This window comes from Salvelinus namaycush, chromosome 18 (genome assembly GCF_016432855.1).
Source record: "Salvelinus namaycush isolate Seneca chromosome 18, SaNama_1.0, whole genome shotgun sequence".
Taxonomy (NCBI): Eukaryota; Metazoa; Chordata; class Actinopteri; order Salmoniformes; family Salmonidae; genus Salvelinus; species Salvelinus namaycush.
In genome coordinates, this window is record NC_052324.1 from 11,957,880 (window position 1) to 11,977,806 (window position 19,927).

Below are 19,927 nucleotides of genomic sequence, written 5' to 3' on the forward strand. Positions count from 1 at the left end.
GTTTTTCTTCATTTTTACTATTTTCTACATTGTATAATAATAGTGAAGACATCAAAACTATGAAATAACACATAAGGAATCATGTAGTAACCAAAAAAAAGTGTTAAACAAATCAAAATATATTTTATATTCTTCAAAGTAGCCACCCTTTGCCTTGATGACAGCTTTGCACACTCTTGGCATTCTCTCAACCAGCTTCACCAGGAATGCTTTTCCAACAGTCTTGAAAGAGTTCCCACATATGCTGAGCACTTGTTGGCTGCTTTTCCTTCGCGCTGCGGTCCAACTCGTCCCAAACCATCTCAATTGGGTTTAGGTCGGGTGATTGTGGAGGCCCGGTCATCTGATGCAGCACTCCATCACTCTCCTTCTTGGTCAAATATCCCTTACACAGCCTGGGGGTGTGTTGGGTCATTGTCCTGTTCAAAAACAAATGATACTCCCACTAAGCGCAAACCTGATGGGATGGCGTATCGCTGCAGAATACTGTGGTAATCATGCTGGTTAAGAGTGCCTTGAATTCTACAGTGTCACCAGCAAAGCACCCCCACACCATCACACCTTCTCCTCCATGCTTCACGGTGGGAACCACACATGCGGAGATCATCCTTTCACCTACTCTGCATCTCACAAAGACACAGCGGTTGGAACCAAAAATCTCAAATTTGGGCTCATCAGACGAAAGGGCAGATTTCCACCAGTCTAATGTCCACTGCTCGTGTTTCTTGGCACAAGCAAGTCTCTTCTTCTTATTAGTGTCCTTTAGTAGTGGTTTCTTTGCAGCATTTCGACCATGAAGGCCTGATTCACGCAGTCTCCTCTAAACAGTTGAAGTTGAGATGTGTCTGTTACTTTAACTTTGTGAAGCATTTCTTTGGGCTGCAATCTGAGGTGCAGTTAACTCTAATGAACTTATCCTCTGCAGCAGAGGTAACTCTGGGTCTTCCTTTCCTGTGACAGTCCTCATGGAGCTAATTTCATCATAGCGCTTGATGTTTTTTGCGACTGCACTGCTCAAAGTTCTTGAAATGTTCCGCATTGACTGACCTTCATGTCTTAAAGTAATGATCGACTGTCGTTTCTCTTTGCTCCCGAGTGGTGCAGCGGTCTAAGTCACTGCATCTCAGTGCAAGAGGCGTCACTACAGTCCCTGGTTCGAATCCTGGCTCTATCACATCCGGCTGTGATTGGGAGTCCCATAGGGCGACGCACACATGGCCCAGTGTCGTCTGGGGTAGGCCGTCATTGTAAATAAGGATTTGTTCTTAACTGACTTGCCTAGTTAAATAAATTATTTGAGCTGTTCTTGCCATAATATGGACTTGGTCTTTTACCAAATCGGGCTATCTTCTGTATACCACCCCTACCTTGTCACAACACAACTGATTGGCTCAAATGCATGAAGAAGGAAGGAAATTCAACAAATTGACTTTTAACAAGGCACACCTGTTAATTGAAATGAAGCTGGTGGAGAGAATGTCAAGAGTGTGCAAAGCTGTTATCAAGGCAAAGGGTGGCTACTTTGAAGAATCTCAAATATATTTTGATTTGTTTAACACTTTTTTGGTTACTACATGATTCCATGTGTTATTTCATAGTTTTGATGCTTTCACTAATATTCTACAATGTAGAACAAATGTAAACCCTTGAATGAGTAGGTGTGTCAAATTTTGACTGGTACTGCATGTGTGAAATTTGTTTTGATTTAGAATGGACCATTATCAGGCACCTGTCTCGAACAGGGGCAGTGGAAAAAAATACATGTCATCTGTGTACTTACAGAGCGAACTGGTTCACTTTCATGCCAGTCAAGTAGGCTATACTCCTGTTGTAAAGAGAAGCAATGTGCTTAATATTAGGAAAGTTGAGAAATAAATATAGTAGGCATAGCTTATAGAAAGCTAATGGGATCCTCTTTTTAATCGAGGCCATGAAGTGTTTGACTCGATTTTCCATTGATGTCGGAGTGATTAGAGGGACAATAGAGTGCTGAGTACCAGGCAGTTAACAAGTTTGGTAGGCTACTAATGACCATCAGCAGCATCAGACCTGGGAGAAGCCTAATTACCGTGACTAAGAGGTCACGTGGAATTTGACTGTCATCATGACTCGTGACCGCCAGCGTGGCTGTAATACGGTCTACGTAACAGCCATTAGCTGATGCCGATTTTTTAAATAATTTGCCTACTTCACCCATTATTTTCTTTTTGCAAAAATGTTTTGTGTAGATCCAGTAGTTAGCTACACTGCTGCATGGCAAAAAAAGTAATGAACTATTAAAAACACTACGTAGATTTTAATTATGTGTTGGACAAAAGTCTCTTCGGATCAAAATGTCTGCTAATGGGACCAAATACAATTATATTAGATACATCCTGTAACTTCTTGCTAAAACTTGAACTTACAGGAACATAATGTTGAGTAAGGAACAGGCTGGGAGGTTTATCATACAACCAGTGTTGTGTTCATTAGGGCTCACAACAGAAAACGTTTTATAACTTTTCATAATGTAAAACTAAAACTTGCATTTCTTATAAAACAATTCCAGGTAGTCCCTCCCTGTTTCAGCTAGTTATTTTTCCATTTTGTGTCTAATAAACACGACCCAAATAAAGTGGGGGAAATTATTAAATTCACAACGACCATAAATGACCAACAGAGCCTAGCAGAAAAAACGACAAAAAGATAAACAGATTAACCATTTTAATAAAAAAATAACATTGAAGTAAAAAAAATCCCAGACTAGGTCTTGGAGGAGTAATGCCATTAATATATATATATAAATAACATTGACACTGGTGTACAATAATAACAACCTAGTACTCTGATACCAACTATCTAAGTAATCTAAGTAATCTTCAACAATGACCAAGAATACATTTTTGTTCATCCAAAGGGATCAATCAATTTTTATTTCAAATCAAAATCATCAGTACAACACAACTACAGTAATTGTTCAAAAGGTATAAACCCACATTGAGAATCTTTATTGGAACACAGTGCTGTATCCACCTCAGTATGCCTTCTGGAACAGGATTTATCAACAGGTTTTTCCTCAACCACTACAAAAGTTGAGTCCCATAGCCTGTATATGACAGAGACAGACCGTGGTTACATTTTGCAGCACCAACCATTGTCATGGACTCTCAGAGGCGCTTACAACCTGAGTCGTGTTCATCGGAGCACACAACAGAAAACATTTCAATACGTCATGCAATCTGTTTTCTTCCGTTTGGTGCCTAATGAGCATGACCTTTATGAAATGCATGCCGTTTGCTAAAGTGTCACGGACATGTCTTGAATGTGTGGCAGCTCGCAAGGATAGAATAAAATTGAAATGAAGTCCACCAAAAACATCTATCATATCAAAATCGTTAGATGATCAAGGTCAATACAGTACCAACTCTGTTTGAATGCAATGACGTAACCGTGCAATGTTGTGGAATAAAGCCCTGATCGTGCTGCTGTTTGTGAAAGTGCAATGGCCCCATAGTCTCATGTAGCAGTAAGATATGGGTCTTGTTCATTAGGGCACGCAATTGTAAAAAAATTTACCAAAAAAAAAAAAAGTGTTTCCTATTGGACGAGATCAGGTAGTCCCTACCTGTTTAAGTCATTTTTCTTACGTTTTGTGCCTAATAAACATGACCCCGATTTAGGTAATGTGGTGTGGAATGATTTGTCTGAACCTAAGTGAGTCAAAGGTACCTGTAACATTTCCTCTCTCACACGCACACACTACCTGAAACATAGATGACAGTTTAGCAACCTCTAATTCCTGTGGCACACAATGGCTACATGTAGAATGGGGACATGATTTTCGCAACTATCAATTCAAGTGTTTGCACAATCCTGCTGTGTGCGTGCGCGTGCGTTCATGTGCGCATGTATCCTCACTTAGCAGATAGCAAACTTAACCCAGACAGTTTTCACATTATTGAGTGAGCTTTTACGTTTATTTACAAACACACAGCCGGGAGTTGGTACGTTCATCAGCTTTCACCTGTGCATTGTTAATCTTGACGAGGAGGGGAACACGAAGGGAAACAGATTCACAAGGTTCCTCCGGCAACCTACACATCCTACACTGGAAAAGGGTACAATTATTTTGGCATCGATGCTTTGGTCACAAAATACCGACACATTATTTGTTTTCATTTTTTTAGTAAGGCCCAGTTGCTACTGTCGCCCTGACCACATGTCCCAGAACAGGAAAAGGTAGGTTTGTTGTAGTTCTGTCATCACACCTCCGACGTAGTCCCTTAAGAGGCACATATTTTCTTATAAATTATGTAACTGAGTGAGCAGGCTGGGGTAGAGGGGTGCCGCCCCCCCCCATCCCCTTCGCGGGATGTCCAGTCACCCTTTTAGCGAGCATGTTCTACAGCACAGTTGCTGCAGCACTTTCCTCTGGCACAGATTGTTCTTTTTCACGAGCACACAGAAACTGCCTTCCGCCCAAAATTCTTCATTTGCTTTCCACCGACCAGGAAGAAGAGATGGGGACGACGACACGCAGAACCGTGGGATTGGTCAGGAGAGGGGTCAGGTGACAGATTTTGATCCATGAGAGATGTGAAGTTCATTGGAGGGGAAAGATTGTAGTCCAGCAGGAATGATTGGATCCATGTCAGAAAGTTAAAACAGACATTTTGGGAAAAATAGAAAAACATTTAAATTAGTTTCAAACAGGGACAATTTCAAGTGATTTTTCATCAGAGATGACTTTGCACACAAGAAGTGGGTCGCCAGTCTGTTGTAACCTCAATTTGAAATAATGGACATTTAAACTTGCAGTGCACTCAAAAACCAAGAGAGTGTCTTGAGTTGGTTACAAGCTGAAGTGATTCATTACCAGATAGTCAATAAAACACTTTCTCTTGGTTTCAGTGGGTCATGGACAGACTGGGGATGACACTTTGAATACAATCAGAACATCTTAAGAAAGTTCTTGACCATAGAGATGCCACAAATCCTGTTTTACTAACTACAGTACAAACACCCCAGTACAGTAGGTAGAGTTTGTTTTACGAACCACAAATAAACTCATAAAAGCAGAAGGCAAAGAAATGGATTGGCCTTAATGCCGTTGCCCACGCGTTCACAGACGCAATAATGGCAAAGATAGGGGTGGGCTTTCTTTTCAACTCTATGGTCACGACTCACAAACATCATTTCTCGCAGACAAATGGGCCCTGTAGGCTAGGGCTGAAAAGGTTAGCTGAGTCACCGGAATGCCAAAAACATTTTAAACACGCACAATTTAGACAAGATGTAAAAGGGAGATTGGGATAGATTAGGTAGGAGTGAATACACGAGCAAAAGATCGCGACAAAAAAGGGCCTACTAAAAAGGTAGGAGAGAATATGGAAAAGAGCGATAACGAGAGAATGTGACAGATGAGTGTGAGGGGCAGATAGGAAGAAAACTAGATGAGAGGGGAGAGCTAAGAAAGTCTACGGAAGTCTAAGGAAGCTGCGACCTGCGCAGTGACCAGCCACCGCTAGAACGAGCTCCTGAAATAAAGAGTCTATGATATACATTAGAGGGGTCTCTAGTACTCACCATCTTTGCAGATGGTGCTGACCACACACACTCCTGCCTCTAGGTTATAGCCGTTCACACAGGTGCTGCAGTTCGTCTCGCCGGGCCCTGTGCAGGAGTAGCAGCTGTGGTCACACCTGGGGGAGGGGGGGGGGGGGGGGGGGGGGGGGGGGCTAGAGCTAAAGTTTGGGCAATTGAAGGCACACTTTCCACAAAGCCTGTGAGTAGAGGTAGAGGATTAAAGGAGGAAACAGCAGGTTTAAGGGACCATAGATATAGGACAGATGTTTGGAAGATTAGAGGCCGGTTTGAGGCAGTTAAACATGCCAGGATAAACATGCCAGGTTTGTAGGGAGGTGTCAAAAGTGAGGAGGAAGTGGAAGGTGTGGAATTTGTGCGCGTCAATCCGACTCACTTCCTGCAGGACTTGTTGACGTCGCCATTGTCCAAGGTCTGCTCGGCCATGTAGTATCCCACGCTGCATGTGGACACACAGCGCCACTCCTCCATTAAGTAGCTCTCTGCACACTTGATACACGCCTCCATCCCCGTGCCTGCAGAGAGACGGTGAGCAGTGCAGAGACTTCACTTTGGGCAAAAGATAGAAATTTACTTTGGGCAACTGAGTAGTAGTAGGCCCCATCTTTCCTTTGTGAAAGAAGCGTTACCTGCACAGGTGGCACACACTTGGTGGCACGGCACGCAGGTCCTCCTGTGGCCATTGTAGTAGGTCCCGGGGTCACAGGTCATCTGACATCTATTCCCCTGAAGACTGGAGAGAGCAATACACTGAATTACACATTCACACATTAGTACACAACGCACCTCTCTAGCAACCGGTCTCTCTTTTTCCTACATTAGTCTGACACCATAAACGAAATCATACACTATACATAGTCCAGTGGTTTTTAAATCCCTTCTCTGGGACCCCCCACACGTTTCAAAACATTTTTTGTAGCCCTGAACTAGCTCACCTGATTCGCCTTTTCAAGGGCTTGATGATTAGTTGACAAGTTGAATCAGGTGTGCTAGCTGTGGAATAGTTAAAATACTTGGAACGGCTAGAGAGGATTGTTCAGAAAAGTCTGTTCAAGAACAGCAGGTTCTAAACCTCATTCTGAGAAGTTGCTGTGAGGACATGTTTCTGTGGTGCACTGAGCTGAAAAACAGCTGGGCTGGGTTATATTAGTTCCATTTCCCAGAAAGGATTTGGGTTTCTGTCCTCCCTCTTTCCTGTGAATGGTGAAGAGGAGTGACTGTCTGTGGTCTTGCGGCATTCGGAAGGATTACTGCACACGTTACCACCTCTGTCTCAGACAGCACTGAACACTAGCAGAAGCAACCCGAGGCAGGCTGGGTTCAAGACCACAACGTTCTGAGATGCTGCAAAGTGTTTTGCCCTCGATCTAACTGGAACGGTAATCAAGATGATCAAAAGCCACCAAAAACTCCACGAGACACGTCAAAATGGTTCACTGGACTGTTTGGTGATTCGACTACTACTAGAAACCAGCAGCGGGTGAGGGAAGGGATGTTGGAAAGTGGGTTTGCCTTGGCGTACCTCGTCCCTGGTTTGCATTCGGTGCAGATATTAGACGTGATGCACTTCTTGCAGATTTCATTGCATCTCCTGCACATGTTGGAATCTGTAACGCAAGAGAAGACAACGTCTAGTCACGTAGGGACCAAAGAGGCATTGGGAGGGTTAGGAGGATTGGTGTGGGGGTCAGAGGTGAGTGAGGGAGAAGAGGCTGAGTTTGAGGATGGTGGAGGAGGGGGTGGGTTCAAATCTGGGCCTCAAGGTTTTCAGCTCTGCTGGTTTTCTTACTTCCCCTCTTCTCTGGGACTGATTCAATCAATCAATTAATCAAATCAATCCACCGCCTACCGGGGAGAAAAGAAAACTGGAAGTATTTCAGACTTCGAGACCTATATTAGAATAATCCTTGTGTGTGTGTGTAGGTGTGTGTGTGTGCGTGTAGACCTGGACTTGCCGTGGTCCAGATAGAAGCCGTCCACACAGCTGGCCACGCAGGTGTTGGAACCCTCGTTAAGGTGGAAGCCCGGCCTGCAGGTGGAGCACTGGTCGCTACGACTACCAACACATGTCTCACACACAGACGAACACTTCTTACAGCGCTTCCTGTCGTCGCGGAAAAACCCGGAGGGGCACTCCGATACGCACGTCCTGCAGCGGAGAGAGGGAGGAGGAGAGGGTAGATACGGACGGAAGGAGGGAGGAGAGATAGAGGAGAAATATGTGTCATTATCATTGCGGTTATCGGCTTACGGGAACAGGCTAGAGAAAAGAAACTGAGTGCGAGGCTGGATTTTTGCACTCTGACCACTGTGATAAATCTCAATCCACACGATTCCAGAATAACAACCCCTCTCCCCCTGGGGGAGCAGACAAAGTTCGCGGCCTGAAGTTATACACATCATATGTTTGTGCGCGTATCGGCTTATATGGCTGCATTTGAGAGTGCGAGTGTGTGCGTTGGAGTGTGCGTTTCTGTACGGTGAACAGGTGCATTCTTTTAACGCACATCTGCAGAGATGACTCCATAAACCTCCTTTGCAGCCTTCGCTCCCACACTGTTAAAAAACAAACAAAAAAACCAAAAGGTGAAACCGTGTGCTCCAAAATTTCCCTCCCACGTTGGCTCACCCTCCCCCTGCCAACCCCACCCACACCAGTTTGGCGAGGTCATCAAAGAGAAACATACGGATATAATTATGAGCATTAAAACGACACCCCCCCCCCCCCCCCCCCACCCATTTCTTTCCACCCTTCCCAAACCCCCACTCCAGCACTCCGGGGTTGGAAGTAGTGGGAAAACACTGTGTTCTTAGGAGGGCTAATGATGAAGTTTTACAGAACAAGACAGAGCAGCCAAGCCCTCACAGGCTGTCTCCAGGTACCTGCAGGCTTCTTGTTTATTAGTGTACTGTGTTCGGCTGCTCGCAAAGACAACAGGTAATCACAGTGGACTTCACGGTATGCCCTACTGAACACGTCTTGTCACGACAGTTCTCACTGTGTGTCAATGATCGGGTAACCCCCCACTTCAATCAGTGCAAATGAGTGAGAGAAGGTGCAACATTCCTAATACTGCAGTCCGACCAATGACTATCGCCTAAATCATGAACAACATCCGATGTTGGTGAATTCAGGGGGGCAAATATATTTTTTTAAAGCTGTTTTTAATGGGGACAAGAGCAGAAGTCCCTCCCCGTTTCAGTCCGTTTTCTTCAGTTGGTGTCTAATGAACATGACCCAGCTTTTGGCCTGCAGGAGAAAGCCAGAACACTGACATGCTAACCTGGTGTTGTTCTTGAACTTGAGGAAGTAATGGAGGCAGTTGATGCACTGGTGAGGTCCGGGGCCTTCACAGCCGTTCTCGTTGCACTCACTGTCACAGAGCCCTGGTAAAGAGGATTTGTTAAACAGAGCATTATGGGTACTGTAGTTTCTCATGTTACAAGGGTGGAGACTTTATGAATGAGACAAAAACGGACTAAAGGGAGGTGACTGGTATTCCATCCAGTGAGCGAGTGAGTGTGTAAGGTGTTCCTTGTTGTGCTGAAGGCAGGAGAATGTTATGTCTAACGAGCGTATATAAAAGTTGGGGTCATAATGTTATGTTCTGTTGCCATGGCTGTGTGCTGTGGCTTATCAAACAGGCTAATGAGTATCAGCTGCCTCACTGTAACCTCAAATATGCTCACATTGGGCAGCAGGTAGCGTAGAGTTTAGAGTGTGGGGTCAGTAACCGAAAGGTTGCGCATTCTAATCTGTCGATGTGGACGTATCCCTAACTGCTCCAGAGTCGCCGTCGATAATAGCAGAGCCTTTCCGCGACCCCACTCTCCGAAGGTTTCTCCAATGCTTCCCACAACTGTTGAGCGTGAAAACCCAGCAGCATTGCAGTTCTTGACACAAACCGGTGGCACTTACTACCACACCCCCTGTTCAAAGGCACTTCAATCTTTTGTCTTGCCCATTCACCCTCTGAATGGCACACATACACAATCCATGTGTCAATTGTCTCAAGGCTTAAAAATCATTCTCTAACCTGTCGTCTCCTCCCCTTCATCTACACTGACTGAAGTGGATTTAACAAGTGACATCAATAAGGGATCATAGCTTTCACCTGTATTCACTTGGTCAGCCTAAGTCATGGAAAGAGCAGGTTTTGTACTCAGTGTATAAGCACCCACCAAATTATTATTATTAGTTTACGAGAGAGGGAACCCAAGGAGGTAAACAGAGGGGGAGAGAACAGCGAGAGAGAGAAAGAGAACAGAGAAGGAGGACGAGAACAGAGAAGAGGGAGATAACAGAAAGGGGTAGCAAGTGAAGGAGAGAACAGAGAGAGGGAGAACGAGAGGGAGAGAGAACAGAGATGGTAGAAAGTAAAGGAGAGAGCAGAGCGAGAGATAGGGAGAAAACAGAAAAAGGTACAGAGATCTGCAAGGAAAGCGGTTCAAGGTAGTGCGAGAGGAACAATAAAGAGGTAGCAAACAGAGAGTTAGAGAACAGACAGAGAGGTAGAGAACAGACAGAGAGGTAGAGAACAGACAGAGAGGTAGAGAACAGACAGAGAGGTAGAGAACAGACAGAGAGGTAGAGAGAATCAAATGTGTATTCTATATAGGTTCACTTGGTGTAAGTGCCTGGCCCTGATCCTTTTCCCTTCCCACTTAGTCTCTCCTCCGTTTGCTCCCCCCTTTCCTACTACGTCTCCCTTATAACAATATTCTTGTATTCTGTCCTCCATCTCTTTTTCCTTACAGTTCCTCCCTCCGTCATCTTCCCCACTCACCGTTGTACTCCTCAATGAACTCTTCGTCTGCAGGGGGCTCGGCCGAGCGGGGCTTGTCGCTGCGCATGGAGGAGTACGGGTGCACAGAGGTGCCATAAAGCACCAGGGACCACTCCTTCAGCTTGCCTGGGGGTTGTGTCGCCCAGCACAGCAGACAGACAGACAGACAAAGAGAGAGAGAAAGAAAAGGACACATCGGTATACTGCTAAGCAATATAACTGTGGTTATCTCGAGTATCATTTAAAAAAAGAGGCAATCCTAAGTCAAAACAATAAAGTGGTCTCCCCGCCCCTGTTCCGGTTAAAAGCTTAGGGATGGGCCTGGAGAAATGTAACCACTCTCAAATTCAAAGACAGAGCTATGGATGCAAGACCTGACCATCTATGACATCAAAATGATCGTTTTAACCATATAGTGTTTGTTTACATTGTTTACAAACATTGGAGGAAAACAAGCTCATATTTGGGGTTCTGATGGGGTACGACAGTTGAACTAAGCTCATGAGGCATTTATGTTATATTCTTCACAAATCAATGGGTACATATCATTAATTTCTAAGTTCAAAAATGGATGCAGCAATAGCAGATTGCCCCTTTAAGGGGATAGTTGACTTTTTTAAAGCATATTTTCCATTGGTACGGTCACTCCTTTAGACAGAGTGGCTTCTCTAGTCTACTGTACCTGGGACCTTCTGGCTGCGGAGCTGCGAGGGGGAGTCATGGATCTCCAGGATCCAGTCCCCAGCCGCCTTCTCCCCCCAGCAGTGAGTGGTCATAAACTCCCAGTTCTTAAAACCCTCCATGGAGTGGTCAAACAACCTAGAGGAAAGCACACAGGGACCACACTGTTCGACCACATTCAGACAACACACTGGAAAGACACAGAAGTAGAACGTTTCTTCATTCCTGGTCCTGGGAAGCCACAGGAGCAGGCAGGCTTTTTTTATATTCCGGTCCAGTACCAACACACCTGGTTCAACTAATCAACGGCTTAAGGATTGGTCGAATCTGTTGTGTTAGTGCCAGGAAGAAACGCTGGTGTGTAGAGTGTGAGAGGAATAGAACTGAAGGGGAGGTTCACCTGTTGGCGAGCAGCTGGGACTTGGTTCCCGAGGGCGACGTGAGGTTGATAGACAGGTCGCCACGGCGTGGGTGCGTGATGGTGATGCGTACGACCACATGCTCCAGGTAGATGACATGGTGGTTGAAGTTGTCGATGCAGCCGGTGGCCTTGTACACGGAGCGCACCAGGTGCTCTGGGCGGATCGTCCTGCACGCAGAGGGAAGCAACCAATCAGATGTCAGTGTCAGAGCAGTCACCCAATCAGAATCTAAATCTGACAAGATAGGAAGTGGAACTCACAGAGTAAACGAGCCAGGTGCTACCCAGCTATCATGGAGTATTGATTCATCTCAACACTGGGTTATTGAGCGCACACAATCAATCAATGTTCAAATATTTACTTTCAAGAGGCTCTAGTCTAGTTAATATTACTTCATTTAATTGGTCTGATTTGAATAGAATTGAATTCACAGCTGGGTCCGCAGCATATGGGCCATTAAAGAACAGACAGCAGAGTTTAGATGACCAAGCCAGAGGATGGCAGTGGGGACGGGTGACACCCTGTGTATGCTCCTAAACACGACACCAGAATCCACACTAGTGTGTGTGAGTAAATGAGTTGGGGTGTAGATCTATCTGCATGTAAGTGTGCTTGGGGCAGTGGTGTACCGTAATTTTACGGGGCCTGAGCAAGGTAACTTTCTACAATTCTACACATTTTGCCATGGGGCAAAGAGAAAAATGTAGTTTTATAGCTAATCTCCTGCAATTCTACACATTTTGCCATGACGCCGAGAGAAAATGTTGCCGTTTTAAATCTAATTTCCTGTAATTCTACACAGATTGCCATGGGTCAGAAAGAGAGAAAAAAACAGTTTTATAGTTAATCTCATACTTTAAAACTGCAATTGCGGGGGCTGTGGGGGTGTGAGGTACGCTAGTGGCTTGGGTGGGGTGCTGGGAGGAGACAAACAAACCAGATGATGACTTCCCTGGCGGGCTTCAGATTCTACGTTTTTTTCTCCAATGCTCCAAGGAGGAGAAGGCCCAGACATTACCAAATGCAATGGAGGGGCCAGCCAAGGGGTGTCTCAGTGCAGAGACCTACTGGAAGATGACGACAGGAGAACAGCTCCAGAGCAAAAACAAACTGCACTGCCAAAAGCACCCTCCGTTCTGCCCGAAAAACCTGAGGGGCCACAGCCGGCGGTCCTCAACTCACATTCTACACACACACTCTCTCAAACACACATAACCAAGATGGGCTTCCCATAAGATTCCTATGGTCTGGCCAGCATGGGGCTGAGAGATAGGGAGCTCGACTGGGGAACTAACATGAGGCGGATTGGTTCCATTCAAAGCCAGTAAACTAAACTGTGATTGGCTCTTTAATGTGTTCAACAGGAGCCCAATTAAACATCCAGCTGCAAAGGGAGAAAAAAAAAAAGCACAAAAAAAAACAAGCAGATCAAATTGTAAGGGAATGTAAGAATGATTGCAGGGTTTGGAACCAAAATTATTTTCCAATAATTTAGTTCAAAACATTTATAAAAATGTTCCTTTTTTTGTTACGACCACCAAATTAAAGTTCTGAACCAGCTCAATCCAAGAAAAAGTACCGGTTTATATTGTTCCTTTCTGTTCCTTTTTAAAACCTCAAAATATATATATTTTTTAAATTTTGCTCGACATTAAATTACTTCACCAATCAGAGCGGATAGAGCAGTTTGCTGTGGAGCGGATAAGCGATTTAATCTGTATAGTAAAGTCGTTAAGAGAAAATAGTATTTTGCCATAACAGCATGGTTTAATCCTAATGAAAGACAAAACACACACTGTGCTGCCAGTCACAGTGCAAGGCGCAAGATGCAACTGACATTTTGAGGGTGAGGAGAGAGGCTGGAGGAAGCTTGCCTTGAAGCGCTGGGCATCTTGTTATGACATGCATTATCTGAATTGGGCCCACAGAATTACACATATGGAGGAGCGGCTTCTATAGAGGAACTTTGAATGTCTTTGAACTTCCGAGTCGGTTTAAAGTTGGACCAGAGCAAAGGTTCGCTGTGTGTGCTGAGCAGACCTAGAATTAAAAACACGTCTTATCTTTTTACAGTTAATAAATCCAACGTGAACACAATAAATCCAGCTACAGTATCCTTAACTAGCATTGAAAAAGTAAATCCACTCTTCTCTAATTAAACATCTCTCCCTAATTTCTGAATTACTCTTGTAACCTATGCTTCAGAGGGGAGGGGCAGGTAGCCTACAGACACATACGCGCACACACCCACTGGCTAAGATTTCCAGCGAGCAGGCAGATGCTAGAATACGTTTCTGAGTGAGAGCTTTGCATAGGCTTTTTGTTGCAATGGAACAAAAAATGACCAGAATGTAAAAGAAAGTTATTAACCTGTTCCCATCCTTTTAAAATAACAGTTCTGTTCCGGAAGAGTATAGATCACTTTAGTTTTCAGTTCAGGTTCTGTTCCGTTCCTCAAATAATTATGTTCTCCAGTTTTATGTTCTTCTCGCTCGACCGATTCCAAGCCCTTAGATGATTGTGTGTGTGTGTGTGTGTGTGTGTGTGTGTGTGTTGTGTGTGTGCATTTTAGGGATGTGACAAATGTAAAAAATGTCTCAACTTAAACCATTTTTTATTCTCAAAAAAAAAAAAAGCATAAAATGACATGATTCACAATTCAGATATGGTCCCGCATATGTTTTTAAGGTCTCTATTGAGGGCCTCTCCTCCGTGTTCTCAGTTCTCAATACATGTGACTACATGTCCCACTCCTCATCAATGTGATGGTTCGTTGCAGTGATGTATGACAACATGTTCATAGATGTCCAACAACCGTTGTTAACGCCACATACGGTGTTGGAGAGCTCTTGCTTTGTACTTGCAGAGCAATCAACCATTGTACAATTTCTCCATCGGGGCCGTCACGGTTTTTTGACATGCCATCTTGTAGTCTGGTTCTAGATATGCCATTAGGTAATTGAGGCATACATCCTCTACCATTGACAATGGCTGCATATCAACTGCAATCAGTGCTGTGATTTTCTCACTCCGTCCCTCATCACACTGCTGCCAGCAACTGGTTGGGTCTCAAGGTGCCTCCCTTTCAGCATTGCACCTGTACTGTCACTGTAGCTCACTTCCACCTCTCAAAGTTTGCATTTCACCACCTTCTCATTTAACTTAAAGTATCGCCATACAGGACGTCGCTACTGTCGCTTCCCTGTCTCACTCTGCCATTTTACAAACTGTTAACGACGATAATTTGAAAGATGCATATTGCCTCCTACTTACCGCATTGTTGCATTAGTTCTTTTTTTATTTTTTTGTCTTGATGATGATGATGATGGATGATCGGGAGCAGTTGGTCGTTTTGTGATACCTGCACTGTGATTTTAATTGAAAAAAAAAAAAATATCTAACGTTTTCAGCTAGGGATTTTTTCTAAACGTTAACGATCCCAAAGGAATTTAAACGTCACAGCCCTAGTGTGTGTTCATGCATGCGTTTTGTATGTGTGTTTATGCATGTGTGCTAATACTTGGCTGGCTCCGCTCAGTGTGCAGAAGGAGCTTGCAGAAATCCCATACATGTGGGTACATGAAGAGCTTTTGGACAGAAACACACACATGAACACAACCCTTGGTTGCTGTTAAATATAATGTATTTCTCAATAGCTCTGAACAGATTACATTTGATTGGTTGGTTGATTGGGTAAGGACAGGTACACTAGGGAGGTGTTGGCTGTGTAGTACCTGATCTGGCGGTCGGCACTCTCTACACAGATGTGCTGGGCGGGGACCTGCTTCCATCGCTCCGCCTCCTTCACCATAGCCTCCGCATCCATCAGGCCAAAGCCATACAGGTGGCTGACTGCAAGACAGGCCCACCGTCAGTCAATCCACACAGCCAATCATAAATTGTTCAAAACCACACATCACTTCAATACATTTCACAGAACCATATACATTTCTAGTGTCTGTAAGAAGGATTTGCCCCGATAAGCACAAATGTGTTGCCTTAGTCTGAATAGTTTTTAAAAATTCCCTGATCTAAACATCCTATCCCACCAAAAAAAGAAAATCCAGACAGTTTACAAAAATGTATAACAACCTGAAATGTTTTCATGAGATAAGTATCCACTGCTTTTTTTTATGACAGAGCTTGAGTAATTTGGCCCAGAGGAATGGATAAATATCACAGCCTTGATTCAGGATTCTAGAGAATTAAGTATTGACACAAAGGAGGAGTAGATACTTATCATTTCAGATTTTTCCCCCACCTAATTTGAAAGCAAAAAATGTTTTAAGTAATAATTGTGCAAGGGCGTGGATACTTTCTCCGCCAATTTTTATTCATGCCTTAGAACAGTGGTCACTAACCTTGTCTGAGTCAAGATCACTTTGAGTCAAAATGCAAGCCAAGATCTACCGCTCAGAAATAAATACACACACACAATATATTTTTTACATAACTTAAAAAACGTAAGCCTATGCAACATTAACCAATTAAAAACAGTTCTGTAGCAATGAGGTTCGGATTGGCCAGCGGAAGTCCTATAGGTGCACTTGATTTGCTCTTTGGGCCTGCCGGGTAGGCAGAGTTCTACCTTCAGACACATGAAATGCTTCAAAATGGGAACACTTTGCCTTCCCGGTTCTAGGGCTGCTGAATGAAGTGCACCTACCACCAACAGCGCAAATCAAATAAAAACATAGGAACGCAAGGCTTTCTCATAGTTTTTTTTTTACAGAAATGTTTGGTGATCAACTAGGAATGGCTTCACGATCGACCGGTTGGTGACCACCGCCTTAGAACAACCAATCAAAACAGCCTTCCAACCAAAGCAGTATCACAGCAAAACATCAGTAAGTTAACCCAATCCACATAGCCAATCAAATATTATTTCCCCATCCCTCACTCTTTAAACCTCCGCTCTCCATTTCCTCTGGATGAACTCCCCACCTCCCTTTTCTCTCTCACTCGTTTTCCCAATCCTCTTTGAAACAGCCGCTTGGAGAAACTCCAGGACTGCAGTCTCAATCTCACACACTCACATTCCACAAACACACACACTTCTGAAGCGAAGTACTCCGCATGGAATCCCTGACAGGGAGTTGGCAGGCGCTGGGATGGTTTATGGTGAGTGACTGGGCTAAGAGTAAAGTGAAGGGTATGAAAGAGAGAGCGGAAAATGGGGTGAGTAGCTGAGGAAGGAGAGGAGGCGAGCAGTGTTAAGCACCGTTGTATCCAGCAGCGTTGGTCTTCCAGTCAGGGGCGTTGAGGTGGCCGGCTCGAGACGTCTTGACAATGATGTGCTGAACATCCCTCCACGACAACAGAGGACTGGGGGAGAAATCACAAAACACCACAGAAACATACAGGTAACCAACAATATGCACAGACTTAACACTGTTTGTGTGTGGGTGTGTGTGTAGGGTGTGTGTGTAATGTACATATGGTGCATGGGTGTTTGCGTGTAACAGAAAGAGAGTGGGAGAGTTAGGTATAGCAGATACAGTATGCCCATCCATTCACCTCCCTCCCAGCTCCAATCTCACGTGATAACCATTACAAGATGGCATCCATGTGTCCTTTGATGTAAAAACGGTGCTTATATATATTTTTTTAAGTAGGTCACCAAGTTTCCTGGGAATCCCTTCATATGCTGTCCAGATGCTCCATTATTTTCTCCCGCTCTCATCTCTCCCTCATCCGCTGAGCACAGCATTTCGGAACATTCCGAGGCCGCAGATTTTCCTAGAAAAATACTACTCCGCAAGGATATAGAGTGGGGTCTGAAATGATTGACACCCTTGATAAAGATGAGCAAAAATGACTGTATAGAATAAATCATTCAAATACTACGGTATATTGTAAGTTTAAAATGTTTGGGAAATTATATTATACTAATACAATTGATCAGAGAAAGATATTTTGTTTAACAAGTAACACAAAAAAATTCTCAAAAAAGGTAGGGGTCAAAATTATTGACACCCCCTTCCAATACCAATCAGGCCGTGATTGGGAGTCCCATAGGGCGGCGCACAATTGGCCCAGCGTCATCCGGGTTTGGCCGGTGTAGGCCGTCATTGTAAATAAGAATTTGTTCTTAACTGACTTGACTAGTTAAATAAAGGTTACATTTTAAAACCGCAGGTTTTCAATGGGTTTCAAGTCCGGAGACTGAGACGGCCATTTCAAAATGTTGATTTTGTGGCCAATTAACCATTTCTTTGTGGATTTTGATGTATGTCTAGGGTTACTGCAGACCTCATCCTCCACATACAACACCCGTTCTGCCAGTCACATTCTGTTAAAGGTCCCGAAAGCACAGACATCGCTGGGTCGCTCCTCTTTTCAGTTCGCTGCAGCTAACGACTGAAATGAGCTGCAACAAACACTCAAACTGGGCAGTTTTATCTCAATCTCTTCATTCAAAGACTCAATCATGGGCACTTTTACTGACAGTTGTGGCTGCTTTGCGTGATGTATTGTTGTCTCTAACTTCTTGCCCTTTGTGCTGTTTTCTGTGCCCAATTATGTTTGTACCATGTTGTGTTTCTACCATGTTGTTGTCATGTTGGGTTGCTGCCCTGCTATGTTGTCTTAGGGCTCTCTTTATGTAGTGTTGTCTCTCATATAATATATATATATATATATATATATATATATATATATATATATATATATATATATATATATTTTTTTATCCCAGCCCCTGTCCCCGCAGGACAGTAAATAAGAATTTGTTCTTAACTGACTTGCCTAGTTAAATAAGAAGAAGAATTAAGTTATGGTCTTGCTGGAAGACCCAGTTGCAGCCAAGTCTCAGCCTCCTGGCAGAGGCAACCAGATTTTTGGATAAAAATGTCCTGGTACTGAGTAAAGTTCATGAGGCCGTTGACCTTAACTGACCCAGGACCAGTGGAAACAAAATAGCCCCATAACATCAAAGATCCACCACCCTATTTTACAGTAGGTATGGGATTATTTTCTGTATAGGAATTGTCATTTTGACGCCAAACCCACCATTGGTGTAAGAGGCCAAAGAGCTCTATTTTTCATGTCATCTGACCAAAACACCAGTTCCAATCCAAGTGCCAACGCTGTGTCGCCAACTCCAGACATTTACAGTTGTTGGGTGACATGAACATCTGCCAATAAGGTGTCAATTTCAGACCCCACTCTATATACACTCCCCTCCAAATGTATTTTGACAGTAAAGCTAATATTTTAAATGTGGCTCTATACTCCAGCATTTTGGATTTCAGATCAATGTTTCATATGTGGCAACAACAGTACAGAATGTATTGAGGATATTTTCATACATATCCGTTTTACCGTTTAGAAATGAAGCAATTTATGCATCTAGTCCCCCCCTCTCCCGAGTAGATAAATGTTTCTGAACACTTCTAAATTAATCCTTGCCATGATTGATAAAAATCATGAATGAATCATGAATAATGGTGAGATGTCATTCAGAGGCTACAACAAAACATCATTACCAATAATAGGGGAGGTTAGCATTATTTTTTGGGGGGGGTTAATGATCTTTGCGCCTCTAACCTTCTAACTCATCATTACTCACAATTAATTCCTAATTATACATAATCATGGTAGCATCCACATGAATGTAGCAGTGTTCAGAAATATATACTCTTACTTACAATAAAAGTAACTCCAACATGGCGCAAGACATTATTCACCATTCAGTTTCCTATTGGCCAAAAAGATCATCCAAAATACAAACAAAACAAACCGCAAATGCATCCAACAAGTTTGTACCGTCACAAGCTTTTTGTGCAAGGAATATGGGACCAAATACTAAACTACTTAATACACTAAGTGAATTTGTCCAAATACTGACTTCTTCAAATGGCCAGACTAGAAACAAAGTGCTTTCATTTCTAAAACGGTAAAACAGATATGTATGAAAATACCCTCAAATAAAAAGTCACATTGTGTACTGCCTCCTAAAGGAATTTATCATGGAATAGAGAAAACCTTCACGGCTAACCAATGCCATCAACCTCTTGAACACTAGTGGGAGAGTATGTTTAAGTGTTTCACTTCCCAGGAGTCATCCGCTCTCCTGCTCGCTGTCCAACACTCACTCGGTTCACTACGTTTTCCAAAAAACTAATTGAGGTGAAAACCAGAAGCTGTCAGCATGGGCGCCAGTCATGGCATATCAATTCCATAAGGAGTTGAGAAGAGACTAGAAACAGACTGGCACTCACAGGTTAAGAAGCTATGTCTTCTGAAGGGAAAAGCAAGGGTGTCCCAACTCCAATTTACCATCCATGAAAACTCTGATTTATTGACAATTAAAACCAACCAATGTTCACTACTCCATCCATAATTCACATTCTATAAATGTTTCATTGTCATTAATGTTGTGCAATAACTAGGCCATCTAAAATCATTTGAACTCTGCCGGATAGCGCGCGCACACACACAAACTGTTCCCAC

At 43.6% G+C, this 19,927-nt stretch overlaps 1 protein-coding gene across 5 annotated transcripts in view; it reads right to left on the bottom strand.

Annotated features, from left to right (window-relative positions):
* Positions 1-2,893: 2,893 nt before the first annotated feature.
* LOC120063087 (proprotein convertase subtilisin/kexin type 5-like) overlaps positions 2,894-19,927 on the bottom strand; it is a 48,592-nt gene continuing 31,558 nt past the window's right edge. Inside the window, exons 10-21 of one of the 5 annotated variants that reach the window (XM_039013228.1) lie at positions 16,695-16,798; positions 15,208-15,325; positions 11,452-11,640; positions 11,053-11,189; positions 10,371-10,496; positions 8,868-8,970; positions 7,539-7,732; positions 7,106-7,190; positions 6,213-6,316; positions 5,960-6,098; positions 5,566-5,652; positions 2,894-4,475 (exon numbers count right to left, since the gene is read on the bottom strand). In XM_039013228.1, the coding sequence (XP_038869156.1) occupies positions 5,610-5,652; positions 5,960-6,098; positions 6,213-6,316; positions 7,106-7,190; positions 7,539-7,732; positions 8,868-8,970; positions 10,371-10,496; positions 11,053-11,189; positions 11,452-11,640; positions 15,208-15,325; positions 16,695-16,798 (1,342 nt within the window). In that variant the 3' untranslated portion in view covers positions 2,894-4,475; positions 5,566-5,609. Of the gene's footprint in view, positions 4,476-5,565; positions 5,682-5,959; positions 6,099-6,212; positions 6,317-7,105; positions 7,191-7,528; positions 7,733-8,867; positions 8,971-10,370; positions 10,497-11,052; positions 11,190-11,451; positions 11,641-15,207; positions 15,326-16,694; positions 16,799-19,927 lie in introns of those variants that run through there. The other 4 variants (XM_039013226.1, XM_039013227.1, XR_005478462.1 and 1 more) reach the window with 4 other exon arrangements.